Genomic DNA, 15,348 nt, shown 5'->3' with positions numbered 1-15,348 from the left:
GTTCTGACACATGCTGAGCAACAGTAGAGCAACCATAGGTGAGGGTGAGGGAGAGATATAAAGTTTCCACCACCAGGAAAATTTCATATTCATGTCTGCCATCCAATTAACATCAGGTTGGTAGTGGTTCCAGGGTCAGATGCTGAACAGTGATAATGGGGTTAGGGTTCGTCTGTGACTGTAAAACGGTCCGTGGTTGGTGAAGGTATAACCAAATACCTGGCCATGGTATTCACTCAATTCTGCTATATACTTAGCTCTGGGACAAATTATAAACTTTTATTGTTTAATGGATTTGACAATCACAGACATATAAGGATGGGGAGGTTTATTCTCATTTGCTTTGTTTAAACAGAACTTTTATTTTCTTTTTCTTGTGCTTAGATATTAATTGTCCCGGTCCAACAGTGTACCAAAAAAAAAAAAAAAAAAAAGAGTTAAACTTCAGGTGTACCTGCACACATACTCCACTGTTAAGAAATAGAATCATAATCAGAATCACACACCTCTCAAGTGCATTTATTTGTGTGTGTGTGTGTGTGTATATGTGTGTGTGTGTGTGTGTGTGTGTGTGTGTGTGTGTGTTTGTCTGCTCAGGCCTCCTCTCTTCTCAGCTTCTCTGTGAGCAAGACCTGGTCCTTCTTATGCTTGGAAGTTCTTTTTACTATTAAATCTATTTCGCTTTAAATAAGGTCTAAGGTGTGATGAATTCCTAGAAATTCCATGACAACCTCTTCTTATCGTGTCATGATTTTTGTTTGTATTTATTTTGCAGCCTTGCATGTGAACTCGCAGGCTACAGATATGCAGCAAATCTACGTCGTCACTCCTCAGGATGATAACGGTATTGTCATGTTCATGTCGTTTGTGATGTAAGGTTAGCATATGGGGGGGCAGCAGCAGTAGGGCTCAATAGATAACAATTTCCCTCATTTTCCCCAGTAATAAGCAATAATTGCACCAACACTAACACACTAGTGCCCACACCGCTGCAACCCAGTGTTCTGCACTCACCACCATGGTTACAGCTCTCTCCTGCCACTCTTGGAGCGGGAGCGTGACAGTTTTAGTGCTAGCGGGTGCTTAGCTTCTGCCATGGAAGCTCCAAGTCAGAGTAGTCAAGTGACCTCTTTCAGCATGGTCTAATTTACAGCCCTGCCCACTCTGCTGAGGAAGAGGATAAGGAGCCCTACATTTTGAGGGCCAAAGAGCCTTCTAGAGGGGGGAGAGGGTAAAATTGCGACACATAGCTCACTGTGGAAAGGCACAAAATGGGAAAATTGCAGGCTTGACATTTTCACTCCAAAATAGGTGAGCCTATGAAGAGTTCCAAGTGCACTGAGAACAGGAATAGGATTAACCCTTTCATGGCTGTGGGTACAATAAAGCAATACATGCCCAGAAGCTGACACTGAGCCATTGTTAAAGCCACGTTTACATCAATTCTTGGGTAAATGGCTCTCTGTCTCTGTCGTAACAATATGCAATAGGGGTCATGGAAATATGAAAGGGTTAAAAGGGCAGATGTCAAATGCACCATATATTTTACATGATTCTGACATGTTTCCAGAACGCTGAAACACGTGAGGATAATAATTAGATGTCCTCAAAAATAATTTTAATTGTATTATTAAATGACTGCACATTTCACAGGGACCTAAGTCAGGGAACGTATTAGTTTGGGGAGGTGTGGGGGGGGGGGTGAGATGTCTATGCATTATCTTGATTTGAATGTAAAACATGTATGCATTTATGCAGAATCCAGTGAACTGGACAATCCTCTCTCATATGGGTGAGCTTGATTTATGACCAGCCCCATTCTTGACTAATTCATAATTATACAACAGCAACAGCAACATATATATATATATATATATATATATATATATATATATATATATATATACACATGCTGTGATTTGGAGGGAGTAATACTTAACCCTCACTTTAAAAAATGAATGGAGGCATTGATTATATCCCATATTTCAACAGTGCCAAAAGATTCAGCATTACCAGAGACTTAGTCTCATAGCTGCTGTCTCTTCAAGAGCAAGTCTCCCTTGTGGGCCATGGGAGGGCACTGAAGTCTAGTGGGCAGTGAGGGTTACGTTGATTCCAAAGCAGAGAGCGACCACGTGGAAAAGACAGAAATGCACAAAACATTCAAGGTCTTCATGAGAAGCGGCTCAGTAAAATGCCCAATGCCACCTACCCGACACACCCGCTAAATCCATCAACTCACCACACCCATCACAACCACTACACCTGGCTGTTCTCAGGAATGGTCTGATCTGTTCACAGTGCCAATTACACATTCATTGTCATTGTTTAGTAAAGTTTAGTAAAGTAATAATCATTGTTTACTAACAATTTGTTTTGTTAGTAAAACTGATTGTTAGTAAAGCAAAGTACTGCATAGAGAGGAAGATTTCAGACTGAAAACTCAAAAGTTTTTTATGTATACACTCAAAAATGTTTGTTTCACAGCATGTGGTAAAGGAACTTGACAATTTTGCATCCTACTTTATAGCTGTAGCTGTGTGTATGCATGTATGTGTGTGTGTGTGTGTGTGTGTGTGTGTGTGTGTGTGTGTGTGTGTGTGTGTGTGTGTGTGTGTGTGTGTGTGTGTGTGTGCGTGTGTGTGTTTGTGTGTGTGAGAGAGAGCTATGACACTGTACTGTACAATGAGAGCGTGAGGCTTTGAGAGTTGTCACAGGCTTGAAAAAGTCTAGATAAAGACAGACAGGCTCTGTGTATCTCTCCTCCTCTCTCTACCTCTCTTTCTCACTTCCTCTTTCCATCTCTTTTCCTTTTTTACTGTGGCATCCCTTGAGCTCCACTGTGATAAGCACTCTCGTCCATCTCTCCCTCTCTTTTAATGTCAGAAAAGGACTGCTATTATTCACTTGTGTGTGTGTGTGTGTGTGTGTGTGTGTGTGTGTGTGTGCGTGTGCATGTGTACGAGAGAAAGGCAGAAAGAGGTCGGGTGTGTATGCCTTGTATTATCATCTCACTTTTCCACAACTCCACCTTTCAAACAAGGCTGCAAACTCATGGATGCCACAGACAATGTCAGCTGATGGTCTGTGGGAAAGAGCTCCAGAGTGAGTGTACAGTTGAAGCATTGTTCAAAACAGAGTGGGCTATACTGGCAGGTCATTGTGCACATGCTTGTCCTCCTGAACACAGCAGAATCCACGCCACTGAATGGAGAACGACCTACCAGACATGCATGCTTCACATTTTTATGACTTACGTTTCCTTGTGTTAGAAAGTTGGATAACACCTACCCAGTGAACAACACATGAATATTCCTCTTCAAAGGAAAAAAGGCAGACAGCTTTGCATTTCTCTCGATGTGCAGTGAAAATTTACATTCAAACATGGTTCATTATTCCCATCTGATTATGATATGTGGGAAATGTGTAGGAAAAATATCTTCATAGTGAGTAGGGAAACAAAGCACAAACATTTTTATGCACAAGAGTGTGGCAATATGTGTCTGACCCTGCTGGGAGAAGCCTGTACACTTTTGGGGGATGTTGTGAAGAAGATGACCACATGTTGCCTGTGAGCACTGGCGGGCCATCTGCCTGGAGAGCGTTAACGGGAGGGAGAAAGAGGATGGAGAGAATTCAGGGCTGTGGGAGCAGGGCCGCATTCTGTGAAGTTTGTTGTCTCTGAGCCTCTGGGTCTCTGTTACTCAGACAGGCAGGGAAACAGAGAGGGAGAACAGTGAAGAGAAAAGAGAAAGAGAAGAGGGTAGGATAGGAGGATAGCTGTTGTTTCTTTTCTACCCCAACTGCTTTGAAATGTGCTTTGAAATGATGTCCCTAAACACCTCTCAGTTTGTGATGGAGGTGTGATTTCTGCAAGAGTTCACTATATGAAGGAAACAGAGTGAATAAAGCTTCTGACTTCTGTGGGTCAACCAGGCAAATCATTTGCAGGGCAAGCAAGCATAACTTTTCTTTGATTGCTGTTTTGGCTATAAGGCATAACATTGAAAATTAATGAGAGAGAGGGAGAGAAACAGCATGAGAGAGAGAAGAGGAGATACTGTTTGTACACGTGGTAAATACCATTATCAAAGTAGTACTCACAGGCACCATGGCTGATGTAGCACTGAATTTTCAAACCAGGCTAAAAAGAAGGAAACACAATGATACATGCCTAAACTTCACAGAGAGCCCTGAATACCAGAATCAGCTAGATATGTAATGATCAAATCCATCAGTCTTTTATCTGTATGCATTGACTGTACTAATGGTTTGGCTTCCATTGGGGTAATAGAACAGTTTAGAAGTTTAAAGAGTTTAGAACAATTTAGCATCTTAAAAAAGTGAGAAATGTGTGCATGTGAGAGTAATATACCTATTGGATGAATGGAAATATGTTAAATAAATAAATAAATAAATTAATTAATTAATTTAAAAAAAAGAAAGAAAGAAAGAAAATGAAGATTCATTTACAGATCTTGGTTAAATATGTGATATATAATTTTCAGCCATGTAGGTTTAGCTTGGTTAACAGTGTGCCATACTGAGAAAATCTTTTCACAGTGTGTTTTTAGAATTCATTCCATTAAATGGAACACACTGTGAGAAGGGTGACTACAAAGGGCCTTTCAAGCTATTTTAAATAAGTACTTACATTTTTAAAGACAAATTTTCTAATAACATTATCTTCTAATAACTAAAAATGAGCAATATTGCTAATATACAGGCCATTTGGCATGTGCAAAATATGCTTATGCTAACGTGCCCATTATGTCTCTAAATCAGGTAGACACAAAGACTGCTTTGTCAGGATTTAGCTGTCAGGCCTTAGCTGAACCACCCATCAGACTCTACGCGTGCAAGTGCGACAGGCAAGTTTTCACCAAACAGTCATCTGCAGCCATAGTCTGGGAGTGTCTAGGAGTGTCTGGAGCATCTGGGAGCATCTGGGACTGTCTAGGAGTATCTGGAGCATCTGGGAATGTCTGGGTGTGTCTAGGAGTGCCTGGGAGTGTCAGGGAGTGTCAGGGAATGTCTTGGAGTGACTGGTAATGCTTGGAAGTGTCTGAGGGAACTCTCACTCTCTCACTGCTCTTGTCTTCCTGGCAGCTTAGGGTATGTTATCTTCCTACCTAGGCAAAAATGAGGCAAATCTGGATACAGGCAAAGACTAAAATCAGGTGTAGCTAAATCTGGGGAACTTGATACTTTAGCAGTAATGGTATATTTTAGGAGTAGGGACATGTAAGACATATTTTACCATGATTTCATTTTTAATAACATCTTCTGGGCAGCATATCATTTGCACCGTCATTAACATGCATCATTATCCCCAAAGGTCATGTAAAGTAAAACCTCTCATGTGAAGTAAAATATCTCAAATTCTATATGTATTAAATGCTTAGACTAAAAATACACATTTTTTCCCAGGAATGTATTTAGCATTACATTGCAATAGGTATGCATCATACAGTCTTCACTAACTTCCATTTACTGCTAACCACATCAGCATTTTTGGACAAAGCAAAAGCAGGGGTGTAGGGGTAGCTCGAGTCACTTTCAATGCTCGGAAATGCCCAATTCAAATTGTCAAAGGAGCAAACTTCCTTTAGCTATTTAGTTATCTCAACTGGTTCAAGTTCTTTCCTGGGGTTCACTGATTGGAATTATGTAAAAATTACTAAGTAATGCAAATACACTAGAATAAGTTTTGATTAAGTTCTGATTAAAGACGGCCAATCAGGCTAATAATGGCCTGAAATTCACAATCAATGCAGATTGTGAATTTGTCATATGCCTTATTAAGCATCTCAGAAAGTTTGGCAAACGATTATCCTTTAGTAAAACTTCCTCTCTACTTCTGATCCCTTCTTGAGAAAGTGATGCCATTACCCAAGCTGTTTGAATTTCAAAACACACATCATAGATGTTCTGCATGTACTTTTATTTACTCACTGTGACAGAAGAAAGTTTCTGAAACACTAGTCATGGTCAACACAAAGTTCAATAAGTTCAAACCGAGTATATATAAAGGGGAAGAAAGGTGGTTTAAGTGGCATGGTTGTTGGTGCTAAACAGATTGGTCTTTGTAATTCAAAAAGTACTAATCTACTGGGATTTTCATGCACAACTATCTCTGGGGATAGAAAGTTGTTCTCAAAAGACAAAATAACTTGTTGAGGCCAGAGGTTAGAGGAGAATGGCCAGACTGGTTAGAGCTTATAGAAAGGAAACACTAACTCAAATAACCATTGTTACAACTGAGGTATGCAGAAAAGCAACTCTGAACGCACACATCAACACTCGAAGCAGGGCTATTGCAGGGGAAAACCACACCAGGTACCACTACTGTGAACTAAAACCAGGCAGCTGAGGCTACAATTCTCACCTAAATTGGACAGTAGAAGATTGGAAAAATGCTTGCTACCTGGTTTGATGAATCTCCATTTCTTCTGTGACATTCAGTTGGAAGGGTGAGAATTTGGTGTAAACAACATGAAAGCATGGATCCATCATGCCTTGTATCAACAGTGTAGGTTGATGGTGGTGTTGGTGGTGGTGGTGTAGCAACTGCATGGTGGTGTTTTGGTAGTGGTGGTGGTGTAGCAACTGCATGATTCTATCATGCCAATATGGATAAAGATCTCTGAGGAATGCGAATGGTTCTAGCACCTTTTTGAATTGATGCCATGAAGAATTAAGACAGTAGGCAAAAATGGGTCCAACTTGTACCTAATAAAGTGGTCAGTGAGTGTATATAGAAGAAATATGTGGTTAGCATTTCATATTGATTGATACAATTTCCTTAATATGCATGGCATTACATACACAGGTATACAGATGGAGAGAACACAAATTAGGGAACGTTTCAGACCCCAGTGGAACATTTCACACATATACACAGCTGTATGTGTGAAAGAGGGTATAATGGTAACAGTAGTAACAATATATTATTTAATATAAAAGCAAACCTAAACATGTAATAAATAATGTTTCAGTTGCTTGAGATCAATGGAAGTGTCAAAGATTAAAAGAAAAGGCAAAGAGGGATTCCTTCGTGGGCATACTCTTCCTGAATCTGGGGTGTCAGATAAGCTCAAACCTCTCATACTGTGGCAGAGACTTTGCGCAAATGGCCATGAGACTAACCACGCATATGGGCTAGAAAGAGAAAGAGAAAGAGACAGACATAAAGAGACAGAGGGAGAGAGAGAGAGAGAGAGAGAGAGAGAGAGAGAGAGAGAGAGAGAGACAGAGAGAGAGCTTCATACCTACCAATACCCCTTATCAATCCCCCAGATGCCTAATTGTTGTGCTAATGACTCCGTGGCTAATGGAAATGTTTATGGACTCTATTTTGAAATGGGAGTGTGGTAATTAGCTGTGACTCAGTTCATTACACATGGCAAAAGCCAGAAAGGAAGTTTGCACTGGATGTGCAGATTGAGAATAGGGGTTACTCTGAGTATTTGCAGCAAACTGTGACTGCAGCTCTTTAAAATGTGACTCTTTTACAGATCCAATGCCAGAAGGAACACTCCCTTTTATGATTAAGCAGACAAACACTAATAAGCTTTTTACTGCATTATTTTTACATAGTTTCCAACCCAGTTTTCTCCTGGTGTTGGTCATACTCAACTCACTGCAAGTCTCCACTTGCACACATTGGTGAATGTGAGGGTGGAGCATAACACCCATAGTGACTGTCTGTAAATTTCAGACCACTTAGTGCTTAGCTGGATTTGTATGACTTGGCCCCACTGGCCTGAGCTAAAAGTACAGAATGGAGAACATAAATTTCTCTATTAGGAAAAATATAAGAAATGAAGCAGTAATGAAACAAAGATATCATTCTCATAAGTGAAGATGAATGAACCTTAATAACAAGGCAAGGCAAGGCAATTATCAACATTTATAGGCCCTTTCTCTCTCTCCTAACAGTAGCTTCAATGTGGGTGTCAAAACAAAAGAGCTGTAATGTAGTAATTTACTCTTCTTTTTAAATAATGCAACATCTTATTGATATTGTTGTGCCTATTTCGATGTGAGTTCTTTTTTTGAGATGACATGATTGAACAAAATTGTGATTTACAATTTAGAGCTAGAGAACGGGACATTCAAATATTGTCTACATTTCACTTGTCTCTTATCGTTATTCAGATGGAACAAATGTTTCTCAAGTCAGCAACAATATGCACATTATCTGAATTTCAATTTGAAAGTATATCTACTCTTGCTTAGAAACCGTGCTGCACTGACAAAAGCAAAATCAAGCTTATAAAGCACTAGTCGACATGGTAACATACCCACAGCTTACATTTCATATGGGCCATTTTACTGCACCAAACATGCATTTTCATCTTCTGCTGATATACTCATTGTTTCCACTGCAATATTCTGATGTAAGCAAAATCTGCAGCAGTGGAGTTTCATGCTCTCAACAACACAACAGCATGGAGATGGTGATGGAGGTGGAAAATTCAGCTTGTTAGGGGTTGCAGTTTGGAATTATGACTGGCCTACTTTTTTATGATGTTGATGCGGTGGTTTAGAATGAGGCTTTAGATTTTAGGGACTGATCAAGGTTGGCTTGACTCACATTTAGAATGCTGAGTTTGTGGTAAATTAGGTTTAGCAATTGGGATTTAGGGTTTAGAATTGTAGAATATAAAGGTAGAACTTGACTGTCTCACTTTGAGACTACAGTTAGTTAGGTTTAGGTCTGATGATATAGGGTTTATGTCAAGCATTGGCTCAACTCACCTTCAGAAAGTTGAGGTTGCGGTTGTGTTCGATGCTGGTAATCTCCAGGTTGCCCATCACCACCTCACAGTTCTCGTAGAACTTGCGCAGAGTGTGGTAGTGCTGGTCCAGATCTGACAGGGTGCTGAGCTTGTTATCAGTTCCAGGACACACTGTAAAACAGACAGAAATATGTGTGAATGTTTGAAACTATGCATATAGATCATCTGTTGCACTTGGCAACAGGCAGCTCATCATACATTGAGCTCATTATGCATAATAAATATTATAATATGCATAATTAACTGCATATATAATGAACCGCATAATACAAAAGACAAAATTTGGTGAAAATGAAGTAGACACTGGATTCAATGTCTCTGAAATGTTAAGTTGAATTCTAAGCTAAAAGCCTCAGGTCTGTAAAAATCATATATGATTGAGTTTAATAGCTATATTTTTTGTCATTTTTAAAACATATTAGACCCTCATTAGTCTTGTCGTTTGCAGTTACAGTTTTCATATGTTTTGTATTTGACAGATTCTTATAAATATCCTTTTATTATGAAGTACCGTTTTGACATGCTGTAATGGCATGCTCCCCCACCCCCCAGGCCCGCCACATGCTGATGTAATTGTTTCTTAGTCTGACAGCTTTGTTTGAACCCCCCGCCCTTTAGTTCAACTGAATTTAATAACCAATTCAATTACCAATCACACCTGTCTCATTTGTATCTTGTTAGTGTATGTATTTAAACCCTTGTGTATGTAGCCTAGGTTGTCGTTCCATGTTCCATGCACTGACTCTGTCCTGTGTTCTGGGTGCACTGCTTGCACTAGCATCACTCTGCTGTAAGCCCGTACATGTTCATCTACAATTTGTTGTTTGCTCACCAGTTTGTGTTTTACTTTCACTTTGACTAAATTCTGCTCTGTGCTCTCAGCTTGCTCTACATCCCATGTCTCGCCCGGGATGAACCCCTTCATCACACGTGCTATTATAAATGTTCACTAGAGTTAAAAAGGGTCAAACCCAAAATTAAATATAATGATCCTAAAAACATTAATCAGAAAATTAACAAGTAACAAAAAAATACACTCCTAAAATATTATATAATTTTCTTTCTTTTTTTTGCCGTTGTTGTATACAACGTATTGTATATGGCTTATTTGATTAAATTATTAAATGACTTTTCCATAACCTATGCTAACCTATGGTAGTGCATTCAGAACGTAAACCCTGAGGTTGCTAAAACAACTTCATGATTGGACTTTACTAAAAGAGAACAAGTTGAATGACTTTGCTAATAGAGAATTTTACTAATATAGAACAGGGAAAACAAACTGGCTTTCATATTACCATAATTCTGTTATTCAGAACTCTGAATTATCGCAATGAGGGATTCCTTAAGCAAGCACCTTTTTGCTCATTGGTTAAGTGTATTGTTTAAAATTCAAATAAAGAAAACTACAAAAACTAGGGCTGAAGAGCAAGCTCAGGTGACCCCTTCTCATATTTGTTGGCCATAACCTTGCTCAATATGGATGAATCTGTGTATGAAAAAGCAATAGGAATTTATTAGTCTGATTACCACGCAAAGATGCACATGCGGTTGAACCTCGTTCCACCTCCTTTTGAATCATCTGGAAACTGTGTGCCAGAATGGAGACCAAGGCCCTTACCTTTATGTTTGCCATCAAATGTAACAATGGGGCTTAATGGTCATGTACTTGTAATGACAAGTGGTTGCAAGTCTCTTCATGACATGACCTCCAGATCTGTGTTTGCTCACTGCCTCTTCCTTAAAGTGAAAGGAACTCTTATGTGTGGGCTTGTGGCTCCTGCCTGGGGTGAAGAGATCAGGGCAATCGGTCGAGCACAGGGCTCCAGGCCTCTCAGCCCTGACATGCTGACTTCAGCCCCGACATGGGTGATAGACGACGTTTAATTAAATCCACCTCCTTCCTAACATCAAACACCTTCCTTGGGTCATCCAGAAACCATCTGCTCTGTCTGCAGCCCCCAAACACCCAAACGGCTTCGCATATGGTACAGTGTGCAAGTGTGAAACCAACTGTGTCATTCTGCCTGGGTCCTCAGATACAACACCCAGTGTGTATGTGTGTGTGTGTGTGTGTGTGTGTGTATGTTTGGTAGAGAGTGACAGATACACCAGGGCTCTCACATCCACTATAGGGAGAGTGTGTGTGTTTGTGAGTGTCAGCATTCTGTTCACAACATGTGAATTTCACTAGAAAAACTAAAAAAGTCAAACTTATTTCATTTGAACAAGCTCTCTTCTCACACCCAAGTCCTCACATAGACACCAATGTTTGCATGCGCAAGTCTATTGCGAGCATGTGGCGACTCTTTTGGCACCTCTCACATCTTCGTGCCATGGTCCATTGAGCTTCTCTGTGCTCCAGCCTGGCTGTATTTGCACTGCTCTCATCTCTGGCCAGAAGAGGGTCACTAAGCCCTGGAGGCGAAATGGTGATATACAGCTGAATGTGTGGTTAGCACGTGCATGTGTGTGTTTTCAATAAATATGAGTAAATAATGGTGGTAAATCACAGGTGATGAGGAGAGAGAGAGAGAGAGAGAGAGAGAGAGAGAGAGAGAGAGAGATGTACTGAACTGTGAATGCTAAAGGTTGATATATTAAAATTAATCTTTGGTAATTCTGATTATTTTTTTGCATGGGTGTTGAGTGAGAAAAATGGGTTTGCGTATATAACCAAACCTGTTTTTATTGTGTGTGTGTGTGTGTTTGTGTGGCCACTGTTACCATTCGAGCTGCAGACAGGCACGTAATAAGTGGTTACTGAGCCCTTAAGGTTCTCCACTCAGCTCTGTTATCCTCTCAATTCGAGGACTTCTGTATTACTCTACCTGGTCACAGTCCCCAATAATACCCACTCATTACCAGAGTGAACCAGTGTTCGGAGAGAGCCCAGCAGAGTGAGACTGTGGATTCAGCAGGAAATTTAGCAGTCCAGACTGGAACATAGGTCCAATAGTTGTTTACAATGACCTTGCAGTTTGTTAAAGAACTGCGAAAGTTTAAAGCAAAGTATGCCCTTATTTAAAATTAAGGTCCTTACAGGAAAACACAAGTAATACTTGACAAAATGTGAATTTAAGCTTTTTTTTCCACTTTCCACTTTCCATTTATCCTAAACTGCAGGAGATATTCCATTGTAGAACACCATTTAACCTAAATTATAGGCTGTAGAAAGTCACTCAACAAGAGCTATTCAATGACAGTTACATGCACACTGAAGAATCAATTCAAACTAAAATGCAATAAAATAAAGTCTTTCACAATGACCAAAAACAAAAGTCGTTGTCTTTTTTCCCCCCAAAACCCACATAATGTCACGGTGCATTTACAATTGAATGAATTTTCTTCCAGGCGGCACACTCAATTCACCTCACAGTTCGAGAATGAAAATGGGATACTTCCAGCCTTGAGGACATGTATCCATGCCAGCCCCGTTTCATTCATTCTCTCTGTGAATTCGCAGGTTAGCAATACAGATTTAGAAAGCTGTGATTCCAACTTGACACCCCCCCCCCATCCCTGCCAAACCCTACTAACAAACACTCACACACACACACACACACACACACACACGTCCATGTGCTGGTTGGGGGGGAGGGGCACTCGTCCAATCAGCTCAAGGAACTCCTGAGCTGAGAGGCTGCCAAAAAGGAACAAAGCACAGACCCCCGCTAGCTAACAGACTGAAGCCTTGTCACAAGCACTGCTCTTATTTCACAAGGCAGTAGTCCAAAGTTTCCAGCAGGCCTGTTATTATCCCTGCTAGAGCAAACTGTGTAGTGACCACATATGACCATAAGATCCAGGACCACCCGAGTCTTCGTGACATCAGGCCTGTCATTATCCCTCCTAGAGCAGACAGTATAGTGACCATAGAATCCAGGGCCACATGAGCTTTTTGACATCATGTCTGTCATTATCCCTTCTAGAGCAGACAGTATAGTGTGACAGTGTATAGTGTGTGCAGTATAGTGTGACTGGGCATAACTTTGGACAACCAGTTGTTGTTCTCAAATCATGTTTCAAATCTGACCCAGTCTTGCAGGTTTCTCCTTTGTAACATACAAAGAATTTGACACTTTCTCTCACTGGAAGCTGCCCAGGTGCTTGTGCAGTCTCATCTCAAAGCTAGACTATTGAAACTCGATACTTGCTTGTCTTCCGCTAAGAGCCATCAGACCTCCACAACTTGTCCAGAGTGCAGCAGCCTGTCTGGTCTTCAATCTTTCAAAGTTCACAAATGTCACTCTGCTGCTGTGGACCAGGCCCTCCATACATGATGTCAATGGTCAAAGCCATTGAAATATCATACTCCAAGTCTCATGGAAGACAAGCATCGAAACTGATTCTCTGTCCTGGCTCCCAGATGGTGGCTCGAACTTCCTGACCTGTCCAGACTGCAGAGTCCCTTGCAGTCTTCAAACACAGACTGAAGACCCATCTATTTGTGGAATATTTAAATGAACACTGATCCTACACCTATGTTGAGTAACTGAAACTATAGTACTTATTGTAAGGTATGGTTTAATGCACTTATTGTTGTCTGTTACAGAGCTTATGTGCACTTTTAGGCATCAACATTGATCTCTGTATTTCAACAGTATTCTAGTTCAATGGCATCTTGAACTCTAACCTACTGTACTGGTTAGGATACATTCTGTTAGTAAATGAAAAGCACCTTTGTAAGTCTCTCTAGATAAGAGCATCTGCCAAATGCCGTAAATGTAAATGTAAATGAACTTGGTTACTCTTTGTACTTGGGTACCAAGCATGCTGGAATGTATGGGCCGAGCTTGAAGCAGTGCTGATCACTGATAGGTTAAACGCAATTGACACAGAATCATCAGTCAAGTCACATTAGGACAACTGCCATTTTAAAAACCCAGTGGAAGACACAAGCTTGAGTAGCTAGCTAGAATTATTTACAACCTATTTATCTAAAACTATACCAATAAAGGCTAACTTTAACAGATGATTAGCTAATTATCTGCATTAGCTCTTTGTGCAGACCAACAAAAGCTATGTCTTTGTCTTCCAAAGTTTGTTTCTCTTTTTGAGTGCTCTTTTTTGACTGGTCTCCCTTTTTTCATTACCTTTTTCTGTCTCTGTCTTTTATGTAAAACCAAATGCTAAGCAAAAGGTAAATCAGAATCAGAAGCTTCTCTATTGTTTTGTGTTTACTGTTTCCATGAGCATTGCATAGCATAGCATTGCATACTCTTCCCACTTTTACAGTTCTGTTATGCTACGGGAAATGGAAACAGGTATTTGGACAAGGTTTGGATAGATCTTGGTTCGGAGTAGGAATAGGACAATTACCACACTGCCCAGTGGAAAAATGGCAATAGATCCCGGATCTGGAATGTCCATGCTTTTTATGCCATCCAGGTTTCAAAATATGGTGAAGGATCTGCTTGATTCTCTTTGGACCCTGTACTTTTCACCAATTCCATATCCTGTCCATTTCAAATGAGGTGCTGAGAATTGCTGTTCCATCACCGAAGCTTCAAGCCCAGACCCTGGCAATGGGCAATGGAGAATGACGTCCAGGTTTTGAGACGAGCAATGAGAGCTCTCATCCAGAGCGAGGCTTACCTAGGCCCAGACCAGGTCAATACAGTGATGAATCGCCGCATTAGTGCTGATCCTGTTAGTACTCCCACACATCATCTGTGACTCGACATCTTGGAGCTCACAGCCTGTTGATGAAGCAGCTTGGCTCGGCTTTAGTTCCTTGCCCTTAACGACACCCTAATCGTACATTTGGGCCGTCTCACCTCCCAATGCGGGCTACACTCTCCCCACTGCACATGAACTTGCACAGCAATCTCTTAAAATCATCAGCATAAACAAATTTTAGCTGAGGGTGGGAATGCTTCATCAGGTAAGATCTGAGGTTTCTGAAGTTCCACTTGTGTTGTTGTTACACATAGAGGCACAGTTCATCTGGCCTGGACGACCATACTAGGTGGACCATACAATATGGCAATAATATTATATTGTGATTGTGAGATGTCCTGCATTATATGCATTGATGAACTTAATGTCACATGGTTAAAGTCTATCTTGCATTACTATGAGCAGAATTATTGCCTTTATTAATCAAAATGATTGCACTTATTAAAACATGTGAAGTGTATCAAGATTTAAAAAAAAAAAACCTATTTGTCCGTAGGCTCATTTGCACATCACCATCCTCCGCAATTTCAGTACTGCAAAAGTCAGTATTGTGATAACAATTAACCAGCGATCTATTGTGCTGGCCTAATTTACACGTTCATCTTTACATCTCATTTACATCTCATTTACATCTTTACACACTGAGACAAATGAGAGCAAGGAACCAGTGACTCTGGGACTAAGCATGCATGGCCAAGGCTCTCCCTGGGTGTGAGTGTGCAACGATGTGAACAGATCCCCTTTGCACATCAGGCCCATGGATCAATAACAATTTGCTTAAATGGCATGAGGAGAGGTGTAAATAGTAGCAACAGTGACATTTAGAGCGCAGCTCACGCACCGTGCCTGGGCCAATATCGTC

At 40.6% G+C, this 15,348-nt stretch overlaps 1 protein-coding gene across 21 annotated transcripts in view; it reads right to left on the bottom strand.

The window, feature by feature from the left end:
* The window catches only part of LOC113579187 (receptor tyrosine-protein kinase erbB-4), a 165,432-nt gene that overhangs the window by 83,291 nt on the left and 66,793 nt on the right, over positions 1 to 15,348 (bottom strand). For all 21 annotated transcript variants that reach the window (XM_081700975.1, XM_081700987.1, XM_081700977.1 and 18 more), the window contains one exon: positions 8,764 to 8,915. In XM_081700975.1, coding sequence (XP_081557101.1) covers positions 8,764 to 8,915 — 152 coding nt within the window. The remainder of the gene's footprint in view (positions 1 to 8,763; positions 8,916 to 15,348) is intronic.

The sequence above is a fragment of the Electrophorus electricus genome, chromosome 18 (assembly GCF_041902795.1).
Source record: "Electrophorus electricus isolate QZ-2024a chromosome 18, ASM4190279v1, whole genome shotgun sequence".
In the NCBI taxonomy this organism is placed as follows: domain Eukaryota; kingdom Metazoa; phylum Chordata; class Actinopteri; order Gymnotiformes; family Gymnotidae; genus Electrophorus; species Electrophorus electricus.
The sequence above is the reverse complement of the archived record's forward strand: the minus strand, read 5'-3'. Positions and strand labels throughout refer to the sequence as shown.